General features: G+C 39.1%; 2 protein-coding genes across 2 annotated transcripts; both read right to left on the bottom strand.

Annotated features, from left to right (window-relative positions):
• Nucleotides 1–3,423: 3,423 nt before the first annotated feature.
• Nucleotides 3,424–8,510, bottom strand: LOC102700420 (serine/threonine-protein kinase SAPK8). The gene is made up of 9 exons (XM_006651781.3): nt 8,049–8,510; nt 6,492–6,566; nt 6,301–6,402; nt 6,155–6,208; nt 5,980–6,072; nt 5,644–5,736; nt 4,782–4,886; nt 4,576–4,674; nt 3,424–3,993 (listed from the first exon to the last, which is right to left on the bottom strand). The coding sequence occupies exons 1-9, from the start codon at nt 8,247–8,249 to the stop codon at nt 3,706–3,708; spliced, it is 1,110 nt and encodes a 369-aa protein (XP_006651844.1). The 5' UTR covers nt 8,250–8,510; the 3' UTR covers nt 3,424–3,705.
• Nucleotides 8,511–16,229: 7,719 nt separating this feature from the next.
• LOC102710679 (transcription factor NIGTH1-like) lies at nt 16,230–18,191 on the bottom strand. Its single transcript, XM_006650579.3, has 5 exons — nt 17,792–18,191; nt 17,543–17,700; nt 16,997–17,375; nt 16,825–16,901; nt 16,230–16,703 (listed from the first exon to the last, which is right to left on the bottom strand). The coding sequence occupies exons 1-5, from the start codon at nt 18,006–18,008 to the stop codon at nt 16,479–16,481; spliced, it is 1,056 nt and encodes a 351-aa protein (XP_006650642.1). The 5' UTR covers nt 18,009–18,191; the 3' UTR covers nt 16,230–16,478.
• Nucleotides 18,192–18,434: the final 243 nt, after the last annotated feature.

Below are 18,434 nucleotides of genomic sequence, written 5' to 3'. Positions count from 1 at the left end.
AACAAGATTATGAAACTGATTGAAAATAACCAATGGAATCAATTTATTTCCACACGTTTAAGTTATAAAATTTGTTTTGATTATCCAGTAAAATATGTTATAGGGATATGATAAAATTAAAAACCGTGCAATGAAATCTTATTGCGAGAATGATCACAGAGTGAGATGAGATAGATGCTCACTTGGCCGGCCGGGGTGGGTGCTACGGTCTAATCATGATGGGTCAAGCTTGGGATTCGTGCCATCTGCTTTGGGCTGTTCAAAAAGGCACCAACTGCAAAGGCACGCGCTTGCTGCTACCTCTCGTAGAACTGCAACACACAAAAGAGCTTCAAAGGACCCCCCTTTGTAGCCAATTTTCGGTTCTTTCCCTCCCCTGCAAACCTTGCCACGGATCACATGGTTTTGATTGATCGATCCGCTTAACACTAGTGATCATCCACGACTGGATCTACGTAAACCGTGATGATGATACAATTAATTAGAACTAACTCTTAACGATCTCGATGGTCGGGTCATTTTATGCTCTACGTACGCTAAAGATTAACAAAATTTGGAGCGGGATACGTCACAGCTTTATCAGATCACCTCGCGGCGCTTTTGTTCGCGCCTCGGAATCCATCACGCGGGGAAGAGAGCGAGAGGCAGCAGGCGGCTTGGTAAAAAACAAAACTTGGTGTTTCCAATCCATCGATCGGGGCGCGCTGCCAGAGGCAACAAAGATTCGATCGGGAGACGCCATCATTACGCGGGGAGAAGACACACCCCTCCCCTGCCTATCGGCATCGCCCTCCAAGAACATTCTCATGCATCAGATCTTTGCCCAATCTTTTTGTTTAATCGATCGCTACGTACTGCTGGTACTATAGCTAGGCCCCTGTACGGTAACAGCAGCTTGAGCTAGCATGGCCTCTGTACATGTGTGTGTGTGGTGTGGGATTGGAAGGAATCAAAGACCAACTCGATGCATGCCATGCACAGTAGTAGTATAGTAGTGGTAGTAGCAGTGACTGCCTCGGACTGCACGAGGTAGAAGAAGAGAAAACGTATTACGCCCATAACGTAATCAACTTACGTAACTCCACGCCGTTTCCCGGTCACGGTAGCCAAGGATGGGATCGAGATGTATTTGGGCAGTTACTAGCTGGAGGAGTATTAGGTGGTGTTTAGATTGAGAAAATTTTTAGAAAAAGTGTCACATTAAATGTTTGATTGGATGTTGAAAGGGTTTTTTGACACGAACGAAAAAATGAATTTCACGGCTAGCCTACAAATTACGAGACGAATCTTTTGAGTCTAATTAATTTGTCATAAGCATATGTTGGTTACTATAGCACTTATGGCTAATCATGGACTAATTAGGCTCAAAAGATTCGTCTCAAGATTTCTTCCATAACTGTGTAATTAGTTTTTTGGTTCATCTATGTTTAATGCTTTATTTAGATATCCAAAAATTTAATGTGATGTTTTTGGAAAAAAATTTTAGGAACTAAACAAGGCCGGCCGGCCTTACTATAGTACTCTACTGATGGGCCTCCAGGCAGGCCGGCATGAATCATTCGCGATGTGAAAAGAAACAGCGATCGGCATCGTACTCCAAAGCGAGCGCACGACATGATTATGTTCGCCCAATGCGCGCTGGGGATTCGGTGTCATTCCGTTTCAAAACACAGTACTGTACTACTGTGTAGGATGTGCAATCTCTCTCTCTCTATCTCTCTGTCACACACACCCTCTCATTATCCATGTGGCCATGGAATCCTGGAACTCTTGTGGATCGTTAAGTACTCTCAACATCAAACAAAACTTAAATATCGAATTGAACCTGAATATCGAGTAGTCTACATTTTTTTTAAAAAAAGGTTGATTCTATTTTAGAAGGCAGATAGTATTTTTCTTCTCTGATTTTGTGCTGAATAAAAATGAGTCACCATGTTCACTCTTGTAGGCTAGAATAATCTCACATTAATAAAAAAAAGAATCCGATTAGAAATACAGTTCCGAAATTAAAAGTAAAAAATTAAAAACAAGTCCATGGATAAATACAGTTTACACAAGTCTAAAATTCAAATAAAAATTAAAAATAATTACTATTGAGTGAAGAGTCCATCTATGTGTGTAATTTGGAAACATATAAAATTCCTGTTAAATATATAAGTAAAATCAATAGAAAGAACCAACATATAAATACAATTTATAAGTATCTAAAATTTGAATTAAAACACAAATATTACATAGAAAAGAGTTTATGTACAAGTACAAATTAAAATGTATAAATACAAACAAAGAATTAGAAAAGAAAAACTAAAATGAGGTTCCATGTAGAAATGCAATTTATAACCTAAAATTTAAAGAAAAAATAATGCCAATAGAAGAACCCATGTATATATACAATTTATATCGATGCTAGTAACATAATATATGTGGATCATTGTGCTAGTTTCCATTATGATATAGAGTATTTAAATATATATTAACATATAGGTAGGACAAAAATGCACACCCTTTCTGCATAATTTATCTTCTTCCTCACACTCGCACTCCATGATTGCAAAAAAAAAAACTTATCACAATCCTCACTACTATTGACAAATTATACACAAAAAATATACTACCGATAACTAATACATATTGAAAATGTGGCTAATGTGTATATACTTAGCAATATCACATACTTTTTTTAAAAATTACTATGCATAAATATATTAGGCAAATAGATAATATAAACTTAAAGGTGGGGTTCCTTTAACTTTAAACCTTTAGTCACTAAAACAAAATCAACCAAAAAGATATACATAGTAGTATTTTTTTCTTTCCTTTTTTTCCTTTGACGATAGAATATATTGATAATGTAGGGTTCATTTTTCTTGAGGAAGTTCTGAAAATAATATGCGCTAAAATATCAAATATTTAGACATGAAAAATATTTTTTTAGAATTTATTTTATACGGTTAAAAGTTAAATTTTGTACAAAACCATGTCACTATCCATCTTACCCCGTCCGGTCCGGTCCAACTGCTGCTCAAGGGCCACATGAAATTGTCCCGGTTAATTTCCCCATAGAAAAAATCCACTTTGAGTCCTTCATGTTGTTGTCGAGTTAAATAAACATCCTTCTCTGTTTTTTGTTTTGCCTACAGATTGATCCCCAAGACTGATGAAGTGAAGAGGCAGCCCATCATCTTTCCTTCTCTGTTAGCGCAAGCCCATCCAGTCAACTGATGAAGTGAAGAGGCAGCCTCACAGTCACAGCTCTCTGAAACGGTACGTAGATACACAGGATGGATAAACATACAGTAAAAAGAGGGGAAAAGTACTTTGAGGTTAACTTCCACTGGGAATAACGAGTATCACTCCGGTAACAGGAGTAACAAGTAACAAGCCTTCTACCTGTACAAACTGGAACCCAAACTTGACTCTAAATTTCAGACATTAACAGGATTAATAACTTGCACATTGGTAACACATTGTTGAAACTTAAAGGTACCCAAGCCTCAGGAGCGGAAAGCTGTTATTCCAGGGAAGTAAAACCCAGTTCAATTACAACAGCATCATGAGTTCCAAGGAACATTTTCCACAGCAAGAAACTAAGCAAAATACAGAGTGATTCTTTTCACAAAGGGCTGCTAGTACACATCAGAGCACCCTGTCCTTTCAGTTCTCTGGTTGCTCAATGACATGCTATCTCTGAGTCTGAGATATGACTCACATCGCATAGACAATCTCGCCACTGCTATCAACATCAATGTCTGAGTCTGAATCGAGATCATCCATGTCATCGTCTAGGTCGAGTCCATCCGTTAGGATGTGGTTTATTCGAGAGCACGCAGGTGGTATGGTGGCCTCAGTCAAAATTTGCATGATCTGATCCATAGTTTGCATTGGCTGATCAGGCTCCTCATATTGGCTGCTCATACTATCATCGTCCATCAGATCTGCAGGAAGGTTCTTCAAGAACCAGCCATGGTTCCGTATCTCAGGGATTGTTATCCTCTGCATTTGCCATCACCAAAAGTGCCATGAATACAACATTACGAAATTCTAGAATGGCTTTATGATGAATAACAATTACATCAAATATTTAACACGAATATGGTGAAGTAGAAGAATAAGAAAACTGCTGGCAGTGCTAATTACAGGAACACTAGGTCTACATCAAAACCATCCTACTGACAGACATGCACTGGCCTAGGGCATATATAAAAGGGACTGGGTAGAACCACTCATACATCAAGTCTACTTCCTAACTTCTATGATGGAAAGAGGACATGCACACCAACAGCACAAGCATTGAGGTTTTCTATGTCCTTGGGAGGTAGAGGTATTTTGTTAATTGGGATGTATAATACCCATAACTTATATGATGAAACATAACATATACGCACCAACAACACAAGAATTGAGTTTTCTACAGTCCTTGGGAGGTAGAACTATATAGGTATTTTAGTGTTAATTTCTATACATACCCCTCAATACATCCCAAGGACCATTAAAAAACTCAAATAAGGAAGCATATCCTAGGATGAGCCTAATTACTATGTAGTACACGTGCAATGCAACTATGCAAGGACTCACCAAAGACGGATCCCCAACGAAAATCCTTGAAATTAGATGCCTGCATTCTGGAGATATGTCCACATTTTCTGGAATCGAGTACTGAACATTCAAGATACGCTGCAGAAAAATATCACAAACATCAGCTTTCACAGATAGATAAGGATGAAAAAAGACCAACTCCAATGTAAACAATGCAAGGGAAACAAGAAAAGAAATTATATAACCTGAATTGTTTTACGGAAGTTCTTAGGCTCTTCTGGATCCTCAAAAGGATATGCACCAACTACCATAACATACAGAGTCACACCACAGGACCATACATCAGCAGTCTGTTTCAGTCATTTAAATAACATATCAGCATGAGCCAGGGTTCCTTAAGCTAAGAGGTTAGGTTAGCATTAAATGGAAATACTTCCAAAATTAAAGAGAAATAGTGGACCAGATAGAAAATAGAAAGTCAGCTATTACCACCAATTATCAGTAACCTCTTAGCACGTAGCTCATATTAGACAGTGAGCATTACCACCAATTATCAGTAGCTGACTAGAATGGTGATTGATGTTTTAGAAATTTTAGAAACAGTGCTATGCATAGAATTTCTCCACTTGACATTAAAACAGAAAAAACACAGTATGCCAGGCAGAAACACTGGTATGCATAGCATTTCTCCACTTTGAGACATTAAAACAGAAAAACAGGGTATACCAGGGCAGGGCATAATAAACATATTAAGTGTCATCCCAGGAAAGAAGGACCAGCATGTCACCACAATAGGAAAATCCTGTATACTTGAATAACAAGAAAAATGGGAAAGCCATTTCACCATTGTAGGCCTCCCACATGATAAACTTGGCCAAGTGATTAGCACATAATCTTGACAAAACGACTATTTTTTCCCCAGCTTATTGTGAGCTTGTAAGAGCATTTTGGCTGTACCTCACTGAAAAAACAGGATACAGAATAGGGGACCAAGCAACCCCTTGAGTATGGGCTGTTTATGTTTGTCAAAATACAGATGAAAAGCTAACATTATACTCCAAAAGATATCACTCTCAGGATTACTTAAAAAAACAATAAGTTATGTACCTTTCCATCATATTCCTTCTTCAACAAAACTTCAGGCGCAATATAAGCAGGGGTTCCTACAGTGGATTTTGGTTGTGAATGGAGAACAGAAGACTGCAAAAAAAAGAAATGATTTTATCACTTTCTTAGTGTGAATCCCAAAATGGCATAAAGTATACCAATTCTGATGTATTCTAAATACAACACAACAAAGTAATGAAATTTCTACAGAGAAGTCAGGTCCATTGACTTTTTCTATGATGAATTGATGATCAGTGAATTGTTCTGAAAAGAGCCTTCTATAATGTAATATAAAAAACATTAGCTATATTAGAATGTTTTGACTTAGATAAGTACCTTAGAATAACCAAAATCACATATCTTTAAGCGTGGAGCAGGGCTTCCATCGAGCAGTGTGTTCTCCAACTTCAGATCACGGTGGCATACTTGCTTGAAAATGGAGAAAGTAGGATATTTCAGCTTCTCACGAGCCATTAGTACAGAATAACAGTAGACTGAAAAATCACTGTACCATTGAATGGCAGTAGCTGACTCCCGATATAAGTTGCTGGAAGAAGTAGCGGGCCTAGAAACAGACAGATGCATTTACCGTGACCAATCTTTCACACAACGAAGATGCATAAAGAAAATGGATGCACTAGGGAGATGGTGTAGTACCTCATCTTCACTGAACCGTACATTTTTACATATTCTCTCGAAAAGCTCACCACCAGAGGCATATTCCATGACAATAGCAAGATGGGTTGGAGTTAAAATAACCTGTAGATACATGATACATAGCTTATTTTTGCTCGGAAGTATTGAAGATGGTGAACTAGATAACAAGCATCAAGAAGGCCCTGACTTACCTCCTTAAACCTAATAATGTTAGGATGTTTTAATGATCGGTGATTTATAATCTCACGCTGGACGTTATCATCTATCTGTACAAGAGAATAAACAACATAAGTATTAAACAAGACACGTTAATTAGCTGAGTGTATTAAAAAAACTAGGTGACTTTGCATTAATAAGAAAATAGGCACCACACCATCGACCAACTAACCTACACTCGATTCCTACAATTGAGTGTATTCATAAGACAACCATTAAGGTTGGGTCATAACAGGTCAGGTTGTCTATTGATCTATTCACATAATTAAACAAGCTAACAATACTAAAATCTTTTATAAAAGGCAACACACTGTTTTGACACTTAATGATACAAGCTACAACTTTGATTGAGAACCATACTTGACATTCAAATCTATGTTATGAATATCAAGTGTAAGTTAACAACTAAAAATGCCAACCTCATTAGGAGCACACCAATTTAGGGACAATTCTTGACTTTAAATGAGTGTAGATTTCTAGAAACAATATACCTACTAATTTTTACTCATCCACTAAGTTGGAATGGAGGAAGCAGAATGGTTTGAAATGATAATATTTTTTCCCAATGGATTGAAGTGATAGGAGTTATACATGATTAAAGGGTTATTAATTGTCCATAAATTTACTTGCAGTAGAAAAGTGGTACTAGGGTTTTTTACCATCTGGCATTAAGCTTTCCAGGGTCAAGAGAAACACACGGAAGCGGTAATCATTGGTTCTAGATTTATTTGTTCCAAAACAAGAAACTTTTTCAGGGGTAAAACCTAAGATAAAAAAACATGTTACAGATTTTGGATTCTCACCCAACTTAGCAATTTTCAACAGCCACGCCTCCCATGAGCATCACTACATCTACCCGTTTCTACTCTTAAACACGCATTTATTAAGTGCACATGAAACAAAAAACGTAGAGATATATAATTTGAGTTCATGAAAAAAAAACAAAACAATAGCCAGTCCAGCATATCTCTAAATAGCTTAGGTCTTTATTTAAGAATTTGCTTTGTTTTGCCATAATTTGATGCTATTCAGCGGCCAATTCAAGCACATTGCATTCCAAGTGAATCATTGAGGTGTAGTGATTGATGCCAATTCACCCCCTTTTTCCCTAATTTGATTTGGTGTACAGCACTGGTGGATGACTGATGCTTGGTTAGACCTAAACCCCTAATTACGACATATCTAAATAAAATTCACAGTCACAAAACTAGAGCAATAGAGCTGAAGCAAACTATATCCAATGAAAAGCATATCAATAGCTACATGCAACAATCACAATGGATTAAAACACTAAAACAAACAATTCACTCCTGGTACTGAAGATAGGAATCCCTAATCCATGAAACAACACATCCTACAGCGCTGATGTACTCGGCAAGGTTCGGATCGTACAGGTCCTAGGCGCAACGCCGGTCGAACCAACGAGAGCCCCAAATCGGCCACGTTTGGGCACACCAGGTCAAATCGATCACTCAACCAGCCTAATCGAACCTAGAAAGGGAAGGGGAGGGATCAGCGGCAGGCAGCCTTACCTTCTCTCCCCGCTCGATGTACTTGACGGCGACGAGCTCCATGGTGCGGCGGTCGCGCATGAGGCGGGCGACGCCGAAGTTGCCGGAGCCGATGTCCCGCACGAGCTCGTACCGGTCGCTGTCGTGCATGATCGGCATGTCCATCCCTGGGCCCACCGTCAGCGCCGCCCGATCCGGCGCCCCCGCCCCCGCTGCGGCCATGGCCGGCGACGGCAAGGGTGCCTACCTACCCGGCAGCCTCCAAGGCCTCGGCCCCACCCGAGGCGGTGGCTCCCCTCCGCACCCCTCTCCCCCTTACCCGAATCGGCGACGAGCTCTCCCCCTCCTCCTCCCCGTCGCGGCCCCGTCTCTCTCCTCGACGAGTTGGTGGTGGTGACACTGGCCGACCAGGAGAGAGAAAGGGTAATACACTCACCTGGCCTCTCTCTCTCTCTTTCTCTCTCTACTTCTCTCGCCTTCCGTTTCGGTGCTTAGCTATGGCTATGGCTAGGGCTCTTTATAAAGTGCCTTTTTTATTTATTATAATGGACGTCATCTTTTGGTTTTGTGTCATAAATGGGTGTAGATGAGGGGGAGTTCCTGTCCGTGGCTGCTGCAGATTGATGCTGCGTTTTTGTGCCCCACTTGCCTAAAAATGGCCATCATGAATTTCAAGAGCACTTAATAGCAAATGGAAATCATCTACTCCCTCCGTCCCAAAAAAAACCAACTTTTCAGTTTTTTATCGAGCATTTGACCATCCGTCTTATTTAAAAAATTTTCAAATTTTTTTAATAAATTAGTCACACATAAAGTACTATTTATGTTTTATCATCTAATAAAAATAAAATTATTAATCGTAAATTTTTTAAATAAGACAGAGTTAAACATTGTATCTAAAAACTGAAAAGTTGATTTGTTTTGGGACGGAGGGAGTAAACTATAGTAACACGGAAGAGCAATTTTATACCCCCTATATATTTTTTTCTATGATGTCGTTGACTTTTAGTTTACGTTGGACATTTCGTCTTATTAAAAAATATATAGTTACTAATTATTTGTTATAATATGATTTATTATTATACGAACTTTAAGTATGCTTTATAATTTTACATATTTAGATATAAATTTTGAATAAGACGAACGATCAAACATAGATTTAAAAGTCCATGGTATCATATAAAAAATATGGAGGAAGTAATACTTAAGAAGTTACCGAGAGATACTGCGTAAAATTTGATAATTTACCAACTACCAAAAGGTACCAAATTTTACACTAAAATTTTGATACCTCCTGGTACCTTATCAAGGACCGTAAAATTGCATAATAGAAAAATATTAGATCTAGTGTGGGTACTGACTGCTCTTCTATAAGGGAAACTATTCTCTTCCTTGATCTTTTATTTGAGCAATGTCACAGTTCTGAACTGACATGGTAGATACGAACACAGTAATAACATGGAGGTATAAAATTTAGGGCACAATAAGATACTAGCAATATACGCGTGCTAACACTACAACATCATAATATTTATATTCATACATCATTTCATTTCATGTTAGTTAAATTATTTTGTCTAAATAAGGTCTAATTGCACTTTAATTTGATTCAAGTCATATATCAAACATACCTGCACTAATGAATGGTGACATTTGATAATGCAAATCAATTAATTAAAAGTAAGTTTATGTTTTAGACATTGCACGATTTTATGTCATATTCAACCAAAAAAGTTTCATGGTCATATGTGTACCATCCATCATACTATTAAGTCATGTGCATATTAAAGATGTGCTAAATATATACCTTTTTAAAGACATATGTATGACTCTTTTAATACAATGTAATTGTGATCTATCTTTCAATTCATGTAAAATAAAATATTTAGGCAAATTCGTACAATCCCAGTGAACAACTCTTTTATCACAATCTAACAAAAATCCACTACAAATCACAGACCAAGTAAAAAGAAACTTAATCATAAATCTTAATCATACAAAATTTAGAAATCTAATAGTGTATATAATGATTAATCTTATAAATTTTTAAAACTCAACGAGACACAACTTTATCACTTTTGGTAATTATATGAATATACACACATAATATATAACATATCATATGAGCTATATGCATGGAAAGTGTATATATTTATTTTATAGGAAGTTTCTAATATATAGAAGAATTTGTCTATGTATGGTAGTGAGGGATGTAGAGTTGATTTGGGTCATTCAATTATTGTAAATAATTCTAGATCGTTAGATATGTCCTCTGTGGCAATGAGTCATAACTCACACCAATTGGTGTACTATAGGATAGAATAGCACTTGCTACCACTAAATTTTGGTGACAGGCGAAAACTCCTAGCAAAAGTTTTGTAAAGGACTCCTTTGATTTAATACAAGAGATTCCACAATTGTTATTTAAAAAATGCTCATATGCTCAGGACGTACTAAGCGGTGTGTCGGTTGAAATACCAAAGTCGTATTTTGCAATATAGATAGCGTAAGGTATCCTTTTGCTCTTTGTCCTTTGTCACTGCTAATGTCGGGTGCATCATTCTTAGTTTATTTTTATTTGTAACCTTTCATATTCAATTTGTATTATTCTTTTTGTAATTCACAAAGAACATAATAGATTTGAAACTACATCATACATAGATGTACCGAATTGGTATTTAAAGTGCTAAAATTGGTGCATCCAAATTTTGGTAGCTAGTAAGAACTCTTAGCAAATGGGTGGTAAAAACTCTTTTGTTATAAGACATGATTGTAATTATATCCACAATTGTTTAGACATTGTAAATATAAATATGTTCAATGTCTATACTCTACTATGTGTTGGTTCTGATACCAAGGTTATATTTTCATGATAGATGGCACAAGCAACCCTTTGGCTCATTTTCCTTGTTACTACTTCGACACATCATTCTTTGTTTGTTTTTATTTGTTGCACATCCATATTATACTCTTCTACGAGCTTTCATAATTTCCAAAAAGACATAATAAATTTCAAAATGTTGCATTTATATGGAGGTACCAATTTTGATATTTGACATGCTAAAACTTGGCTCCTCCAAAATTTGGTAATTAACAAGAACTCTTAGCAAGTTAGTGGTTAAAAAGCCTTTTCGCTACTAGAGTTGATAATTAATTCCGTAATTGTTTAAACATTGCAAATATGTTCTACGACCATACCCCACAATGCGTTGGTTCTAATATCAAAGTTGTCTTTTACATGATGACACAAGCTATCATTTGGATTTTTATCCTCATGAAAACAATGTCCAATGCATCGTTCTTTATTTGTTTTTACTAGCTTTCATATTCTAACTTTTGTGAACTTCCTATAATTACCAAAAAGACATAAGAGATTTCAAACTATAGCAAACTGAGAGATACCAAATTTTGCATTTGTGGTGCTAACACTTGGCATGTCCAAATTTTGGTAAATAATGAGAACTCTTAACAAATTAGTGGAAAATGCCTCTTTAAATGCAAGAGATGGTAATTAATTCCATAACCATTTAAATACTATTAATACCTTCAATGACTATACTCCATAGTCCGTCGATTATTGCACCCAAGTCATATTTTGCGTGATAGATGGTGCATGTGATCATTTCACTCTTTGCCCTTCGTCACCATTGATGTCCAATACTCCAATGCCCCATTTTTAATTTGTTTTTATTTGTCACACCGTCTTCTACTTCTTAAGGTAATACCCCCTTCGTCCAATAAAGACTCCAATTTTGAGATAAATTTTATAAAATAGTGGTGAGGGTAAAAGCCCAAATTACCCGTCATTAATATTAAAGTAGTTTTGTGAAGTGGTAGGTAAGAGATATTGAAAGGATAAAATTTCTTAATTCATGAATAGATGGTCGGTAAGAAAGGAAAAATCAAGTCCTTTTAAGACAAAGTTGAAAGAATGTAAAAATTTGGTAGTTATCAAACATGGACCAGCCATTGACCATGCCAAAACGTTGTTTTATGGTTTAGTGGTCGAGTTTGACTGGTACATGATTTGTTAAGGTACTCAAACTTAGCACCTCTAAAATTTGTAACTAATGAACACTCTTAGCACATAGGTGGTTAAAAAAGCTCTTATAATACGAGATGTGTTAATTAATCCATAACTATTTAAACATTGCAAATATGCTCTATGACTATAGTATATGATTAGGGTTCTAATACCAAAGTTGTATTTTGCATGCTACTTTATCCTTTTGTTCTTTGTCCTTCATTACTAGTGATGCATCAGGCATCACTCTTAGTTTATTTTTATTTGGCACCTTTTCATAATTTATTTTCCAGTAAACTTTTTGTAATGCCGGAATAGATTTTAAATTATATCATACATGCATGTATCAAATTTGGTATCTGAGGTGCTAAAACTTAACGCATCCAATGATTGGTAACTAATGATAATCCTTAGTAATCTGGTGGTAAAAAAATACTATTTTTGTTTCAGAGATGGTGATTAATTTCATAACCATTTAGATTTTTAGACATTTTACATATGTTCTATGACTATACTCCACAGTGTGTCATGGCACAAGCTATCCTTCGACTCTTTGTCCTTGTCCCATCGATGCCCGGTACACCATTCTTTGTTTGTTTTATTTGTTACATTTCCATATTATATTTGTATGAACTTTTTACAATTTCTAAAAAGACATAAGAGACATCAAATTAGAGCATATATATATATATATATATATATATATATATATATATATATATATATATATATATATATATATATATATATATATATATATACATACATACATATATATATATATATATAAAATAGAGGTATCCATTTTTATAGTTGACATACTAAAACTTCTCTCCTTCAAAATTTGGTTAAATCCCCCTTCATTACATGGGTTTCACTTAATTTCATAATTGTTTAACATTGCAAGTATGTTCTGCAACTAAACTCCACGTTGCGTTAGTTTTAACATTTCATGATAAATGAAACATGCTATCATTTGGCTCTTTGTCCTTGTCACTACTGATGTCCAATGCACCATTTTTATTTGTTTTTATTTATCACCTTTCATATTCTAACTTGTATGATATTTCTACAATTCCCAAAAAACATAAGATATTTCAATCTATAGCATGCATAGAGATACCAAATTTGGTATTTGAGGTGTTAAAACCTGACCCATCCATTTTTTGGTAACTACTCTTTTGATATAATATATGGTAATCAATTCCACAACCATTTAAACAAGGTTAATATGTTACTATACTCGATGCGGCGGTTGTTACACTAAAGTTGTACTTTGCATGATAGATGGTGTATGTTATCCTTTGGCTCAATGTCCTTCGTCATTGCTGATGTCCAATGCGTCATTTTTAGTTTGTCTATATTTGTCTCACCACTCTTAACTTTTTAAGATAATATTCTCTCAATCTCATAGAGACTCTAAATTTAAGATAAAGTTGTCAAATTAGTGGTGACGGTAGTGTGTCTCGTTAATAAGAAAGTAATATTGTGAATAGACATGTGAGGGATATTGAAGATGTAACATATCTCGATTTTTGGACAGAGCAAGTAGAAAAGAACAACAAAGTCTTCGTAGGTCCAAATTGAAGACTAGAAATGAATTCTTTAGAGTTCCGGTGAATGGATATCCTCGCTAAATAAGAAAATGTTACTTTCAGATCAGTGTACCTATTGAGCTTCAGGATTTTTAACATCGTGTTGAATTCAAATCTTGTTTTTCTTATAAGGTGAGAATTTTATCTTGCCAAGCACGTGGATTGTGGACGCCGGTTGTGTTCTTTTATGGATAAAAGATGAAAAATTATCTAAACTTTAATAGCTATTTGATGGTGTAAACGATGATATTAACTCCTATTAAGTTGAAAATCTATTTGAAAAATGTGAGAGGATGAATTTCAACTTTTACAAATTACGCATCGTTTTGCAGTTCGAAAAACATTCATATACTGTATAGAAACTTTTTACAAAACACATACAGTTTAACATTCAAAAAATGTATAGGTAAAAACGGAAGAATAATGCACTCACGAAAAACGAGCGTAGCCGAACTACTATGCCGATTCATTCCGATCTTCCAACGATTCTTTCAAGAAAGGGGCCAGGAGAAAAGCAAGGATGGAAACGTATCCTGTGTATGTGGGCTGAATCCTTCATCAGCCTTATTCTACCTTAGCCCATACATCGCTTTAGATCAGCCCATTTCATATAATTGATTTTGTCACCCATAATGCCACTCGGCAATAAACCATGCACTCTTCTCTCTCAAAAAAGAAAGCAACAAACTAGACAAGCATAAAAAAGAAAACATCATTAACTCCACATGAGCCATCTAATGCGAAAGAAAAATCTAATGCTGGACACACTGAACTCACCTGTTAAAAAACAATCAGCACTCTGATATTTTGTGTCTTCTTTCTCCAAACTCACCAGGACATCCTTGTTATGGAAGAGATGATTTCTGGGGCAATTTGAATCGACGTGTAGATAAGATTTATGATTGATTGTACTTAACAACGAATTTAATACAGAGAGAGATGTGTCTATTGTCTATTTCTGTGATCTTCTTGAGGATAAGGGATATGAGTGATGTACCGCTTCTCACGCCTTCAATTTTGTGGGAGGGAAGGGAACATATCCGGTTTACAACTATCCCAATCCCCAATCAGAACCTCATTAGCAAAGAGACACTTCAGCATTTCTCGCTCAGAAAGAAAAAGAGTCATTTCAGTTAAACGTGGCAAAATGGAACATTTTATTATTTTAAGCATGGCACCGAAGTGTACTCAGATTCTTCATGCATTTACATTTCAGCAACAGCTTTGTATTATGGACGGAGAAAATCACGCAGGAATGTGAGATCAAACACAGCTCCATGATTCTTCAGATCAGAATCAGTGTCAGCGCCACCAGAACACCAAAAACAAAGAAAAAAAATTCATACTTGCTCCTGATCTATTGATCATTTAGCTGTCTTTGCAGAACATCAAAGAAAAAAGAACCCAGAATATTCAGTCATCGGCTCACCGAACATGGAAAGGCCACACGCATCCGCCGCAGGATCGAGCAGCCGATTAATTAGGGCAAATGGCAATCAAACCGGCGTTTTAATAAGCTCATCGCGAGCCTGAAAGCTGCTCACCACGCACTCATCTTACAGCGAAAAGGACGCTGAAGATGCTGCAAGCAACAGCAAGAATATTCGCAGGCTGCGTCCCTCACAACGAACGAGCACAGTTGAGCCAGGTAGGAGCAGAGAAAAAAAAATTCAGATAAACCGGAGGCAAATTCAGTTCATGTGCCAAATTGGACGGACAAAAATTAAAGCAGCGGAGAAAACTAATTCTGCTGCATATAAATTACGTGGAGATAATCTCGCACCAAGCAGGCCAACTCACATACTCCACACACGCTCAAAGAGGGGGCAACTTGTTGCCAATTAGCCCTTCGGATTATTATAGTAATCAAACGGATAAGCACGGGGGCGGTCAGAGGTGTAAGAGTAGTTAATAGTTGTTGACTCGCGAAGATAGCAATGCTAGCTAGGGCATGCATATGAGAACGACGTGCAACTTATCGTGGAATCTATGCAGGGTATCCAGCTCATGGATGGTCTTGCAATGAGGGTGTTCCTTGTAAGTTTGAGGCTTTTGAGCAAGCATGCCTTCAACCAGGGTGGTGAAAGCAATTCTGCCTAATGATTTTGTATTAAGGACAGTACTAAGATTGCAATATAGAGGAGGAAACGGAGGTGTTAGGAAACGCAGATTTTGTCAGAACAAATGATACACATAGACGGATAGGCCAGCAGTGATGTTCTTGGTCCTTGATTCACCTTGGTGGAAGAAACTTTGTATTGTTGCAACAGTACGACTGGTGAGATTTCAGCGGTAGAGGACTCAAGGTAATTCAGAAAGGGGACCCTTCAGAAAACCAGAACAGCTATCAATACAGGACAAGATGTTCAGTTTTCATCCTGCCAGATTACATTTCGGCAACCTGCTGTTGCAAACACCTGCTCAATGATAAGAAGATGCAAGAACCTAACCGCAACCGCAACGATTTGAGCTCCACTGAACGCAGAGAGGAGAAAGCCAAACATTTTTATTCACATCAGCATACCAAGTTCATCAAACTGAACTGAGATCACTGATCAAGTAATCATCAGTTCATCACATGAGAAAACAACAATATGCGAATTTTGTATATATATATCTCTATGTATATAAATCTCAGGGCGAAAATTTGGGGTCTGCCCGACAATTTGCAAGCCTCATCTACACCACCAAAACCCAGCTCATGATCAGCTCATCCCTTGAGCTCACAACAGCTCAATCTTCTCTGAGCTTCTGCATCCCCCGACGCGCAAGCCGGAAATCCATCAATCTACCCTCTCTGTCTAGCAAGATTCCACGAGCGCGATCTTTCGATCATTTCCGGACATAGCCTTCCGACTTGTCATCGTCCTCGCAGCAGCTGTCGCCGGCGGTGGCTGCCGAGACGGCCACACCTGAGCCGGAGAGCTGAAGGGGACCTTGAGGTGATCCGGACTGAGAGCAGCTTACTTCCTGAGGAACCCAAAGATCACCAACAAGTACAATTGACTGGCTCGCCGGAGATGTGCCTGGCGACTTCCGATTGTGCAGCCGATATTTCTGAATATTTTGCATGGCATGATCAAATCAGTATCACCACAAACAAGATATGGAATGAATATGAACTAGGAAGTGATAATTTGTTGACGAAATGTTTGTAGAAATGAGGGCAGTTGCTCACCTGGAGATGGCTTTTCACTTCATCGTTGGTGAGCCCATCAACCTTCATCACCTCCCTGATCTGCTTCGGTGTAGCAACTGCAATCATGGTGGAAAAACTCGATGAGGACTCTCAAGTCCGGTGATCTTTGCGTCTCAAGGAAAGGTGTAATGGTGTTCGGCCTCGTATGTACCTTGGGGGCCACCGAGCTGCTGCAAGGCGGCGACGAACTGCCGGTGAAGCTCCGGCGACCAGCACCGCCTCGACTTCCTCGCCTGCTGTTGCTGCTGAGCCTGAGTCTGCAAGCTAACCGCCGGGACGGGTGACGGCACGTCGCGGGCAAAGCTTGTAGCGACAACGTGCCTGTGGTCATCGCCGGCGGCGGCGGCAGCAGCCGGAGGAGGCGACCTGTGAGCAACCGGAGGCAGCAACGGCATAGCAGGTCGTAGCCCCACCCTGTCCTCCCTTCTAAAGTACGGCGTTGGCCCAACAGAGCCGACGGACCTCGACGACTCTTCCGCGCCACCGAGCAACCTCGACGCCGGCGAGGTGCTACCACTCCGTCGTTCATTCTGGAATCGTAAAAAGGGATCCATTTCAATAAAATTCAAAACTTAATTTTTTTATCGTAGCAAACATAGAAAAACTTCACAATCATACAGTTCATACAGTTGTATAAATCAGAGAGGGATGGAAATCAAAACAGAATATATACGTATATATGGAATGATTCGTCTACCTCGGAATCGGAGTCGCTGCCGCGGCTGTCCACCCAGAGCTGCGCCGTGCTCATCCATTTCGTCTTGTCGCCGTCCTCCGCCCTGGCCTCCGCGGCGGCGGCGGCGGCGTCCCCGTCCTTCCTCCTCTTCCCCGCCTCCTCCTTCATCAGCTCGATCACTGTACAAGACACCACCAACGTCAGAAAACCCGCGACCGAATCCAAAAGTGCAAAAAAAAAAAAAACAGAGGAAGCAGACGCTCTTCTCACCGTCGGCGAGTAGGCGCGCGCAGAGCGGCAGCTCGCGCCTGAACATCTCGATCTTGCGGCGCTCCTCCTCGAGGCTCCTGATGCACGCGTCTACCCCGGACGCCGCCTCCTCCTTGGCCGCCGCAGCCGCCATCTTCACGGCGCTCCTCGCCGCGAACATCTTCAGGTCCAGGCTCAAATCCAGCCCCATCCCGATCTCCCCGACGTCCAGCCCCATGAGCGCACACTCAGACACAACAACAACAACAATAACAAACTCTCTCCCCCTCTCTCTGGAATCTTCGCAGGAAGGACGAGAAGAACGGAATCAAGGACAAGAACTGCAAAGGCCGCGGATTGGAAACGGGGGGAACGAGAAGGCGGTGGTGGTGGTGGTGGGTGAGGGTGAGGGAGGGGGATCTGGAAGCTGCGCGATATATAGCGGCGAGGAGCGGGGCGGGGGAATCTGCGAGCTGGACCGCAGGATTTGTTCGTCTCTCGGAGGGGTGGCGGCCGCGGAGGCGAGAGACCGCGCGGCGCGCGCTCGCGTCCCCGATTCCTCACGTCGCGTCGCGTCTCGTCCACCGCGAGAAACTCGCGGACCCCGCGGAGCGCAAGCGATGTCGATCTACCGCTTCCCACGCCTCACGCATTCCGCCCCCTC

This window comes from Oryza brachyantha, chromosome 3, assembly GCF_000231095.2.
Source record: "Oryza brachyantha chromosome 3, ObraRS2, whole genome shotgun sequence".
NCBI lineage: Eukaryota > Viridiplantae > Streptophyta > Magnoliopsida > Poales > Poaceae > Oryza > Oryza brachyantha.
This window is presented reverse-complemented; position numbering and strand designations above follow the sequence as displayed.